At 44.5% G+C, this 2,500-nt stretch overlaps 1 protein-coding gene across 1 annotated transcript in view; it reads left to right on the top strand.

Moving 5' to 3' along the window:
* jmjd1cb (jumonji domain containing 1Cb) overlaps positions 1-2,360 on the top strand; it is a gene marked incomplete at its 3' end in the record, with an annotated part of 147,138 nt that extends 144,778 nt beyond the window's left edge. Inside the window, 1 exon segment of the mRNA XM_045221610.1 lies at positions 2,229-2,360. Coding sequence (XP_045077545.1) covers positions 2,229-2,360 — 132 coding nt within the window.
* Between the last annotated feature and the right edge of the window lie 140 nt (positions 2,361-2,500).

The following is a 2,500-nucleotide window of genomic DNA, read 5'->3' as shown; positions in this document are numbered from 1 at the left end:
AGGACATGTGCAGGTTGGTTGGTCTGTCAGACACTGTCCCTCATCTTATGGCAGGCAGCAATGTAGTGCGCTGCCAACCCACAGCTCTCTGCGTCCTCCCCCAACAGGACGGGGAGCCTATTCTCATCAGAGAGGTCTTTGAAGCCTTGAAATACGGTTTCGAATTTGGGGAAATTACATATGTTTGACATTTTGTCAGGAAATGCAGCTCTGTCTCAGGTTCTGCTGTGGTGCAGTGGTTGCACAGCCTTTCCTCTACAGGGAGCCAGGTTTTCCTGTGTCTACCCTTCTCAATGGCAAGGCTGGGCTCACTGAGCCTGTACTTTGTCTAGGTTTTTCTAATGTTTTGATCAGTAACCATGGTCAAATAGTTCGCCACGGTGTACTGTCGATTTAAGGCCAGATAGCACTGCATTTTACTTTGTGCTTGTGTTTCCCAATAAGCAATGTAGTGTTGTTTTGACTGTGTTGTAATTTGGTGTATTCTGATTGATTGGATGTTCTGGTCCTGAGGCTTCAGTGTGTCAGTAGAACAGGTTTGTGAACTCAGCCCCAGGACCAGCTGGATGAGGGGACTCTTTCCTTTGCTCAGCTCTTGGCATTGCAGGGCTTGGTAATGATATGAGAGGGGGTCACTGGATTCTAGATGTTTCCTAAACTTAATTGCTCTTTTTTGAGTTTTTATTATTAGTGGATGTTGGCCTAATTCTGCCCTGCATGCATTGTTTGTAGTTTTCCTCTGGACATGTAGGAGAATCTTACAGAACTCTGCATGCAGGGTTTCAATGGGGTGTTTGTCCCATTGGGTGAAATCTTGTTTTGCAAGTGGAACCCACACCCTCGGTGCCTGTGTGGGGCAGTGGTCTAAGGCCCTGCATCGCAGTGCTAACTGTGCCACTAGAGATCCTGGTTCGAATCCAGGCTCTGTCGCAGCCGGCCGCGACCGGGAGACTCACGGGCAGCGCACAATTGGCCCAGCGTCGTCCAGGGTAGGGGAGGGAATGGCCGGCAGGGATGTAGCTCAGTTGATAGAGCATGGCGTTTGCAACGCCAGGGTTGTGGGTTCGATTCCCACGGGGGGCCAGTATAAAAATATATGTATTCACTAACTGTAAGTCGCTCTGGATAAGAGCGTCTGCTAAATGACTAAAATGTAATAAAGTGCATTGGTTCAATGACTCATTCAATTCGTTTTAGCCAAATTTTAATAGGTATTTCAATTTTAATTTGTTTTTTAATGGCGTAGAATGCCCTGCGTGCTTTCTCTCTCAGTTCATTCACTGCATCATAAAGGTGTCCAGTTGAGCTTAGTTTTAAACCTAAGTAATTGTAGTGTGTGCAGTACTCTATATATATACACTACTGTTCAAAAGTTTGAGGTCACTTAGACATTTCCTTGTTTTTGAAAGAAAAGCAATTCAGTCCTGTGTTCCAATGGCACATTGTGTTTGCTATTCCAAGTTTATCATTTTAAAAGGCTAATTGATCATTAGAAAACCCTTTTGCAATTATGTTAGCACAGCTGAAAACTGTTGTGCTGATTAAAGAAACAATAAAACTGGCCTTCTTGAGACTAGTTGAGTATCTGGAGCATCAGCAATTGTGGGTTCGATTACAGGCTCAAAATGGCCAGAAACAAATAACTTTCTTCTGAAACTCGTCAGTCTATTCTTGTTCTGAGAAATGAAGGCTATTCCATGCGAGAAATTGCCAAGAAACTGAAGATCTCGTACAACGCTGTGTACTACTCCCTTCACAGAACAGCGCAAACTGGCTCTAACCAGAATAGAAAGAGGAGTGGGAGGCCCCGGTGCACAACTGAGCAAGAGGACAAATACATTAGAGTGTCTAGTTTGACAAACCGACGCCTCACAGGTCCTCAACTGGCAGCTTCATTAAATAGTACCCGCAAAACACCAGTCTCAATGTCAACAGTGAAGAGGCGACTCTGGGATGCTGACCTTCTAGGCAGAGTTGCAAAGAAAAAGTCCAGTGTCTGTGTTCTTTTACCCATCTTAATCTTTTATTTTTTATTGGCAAGTCTGAGATATTGCTTTTTGTTTATTTTTCTGTGTCTCTCTGTCTGACCCACTTTCCCTCTCATTCTCTCTTCCTTCTTTCTTGCACTGGCCTCAATCTCTCTCTCTCTCTCTCTCTCTCTCTCTCTCTCTGTCTCTGTCTCTGTCTCTGTCTCTGTCTCTCTCTCTCTCTCTCTCTCTCTCTAACAGGTGCAGAACCTTCACAGTTGTGTCCAGGTGATAAATGATTTTGTGTCTCCGGAGCATGTGTTCCACTCCTTCCACCTGACACAGGAACTGAGATCCTCCAGGGAAGAGCTCAACTATGAAGATAAACTACAGGTGGGTTAGCTGTGAAGAACCCTGTTCTCTTCTGTTCTCATCTCAATGGGTTTCCTTTTTAAAGTGGCAATCTGAGATTGGCATATCCATTTTTGGACTTTAAATGAATGGTGGGGTAACCACTTTTTTGTTTCTATCAC

This window comes from Coregonus clupeaformis, chromosome 1 (assembly GCF_020615455.1).
Source record: "Coregonus clupeaformis isolate EN_2021a chromosome 1, ASM2061545v1, whole genome shotgun sequence".
Classification (NCBI taxonomy): Eukaryota; Metazoa; Chordata; class Actinopteri; order Salmoniformes; family Salmonidae; genus Coregonus; species Coregonus clupeaformis.
Note: the sequence above shows the minus strand (reverse complement) of the source record. Positions and strands in the feature narration are given on the sequence as shown.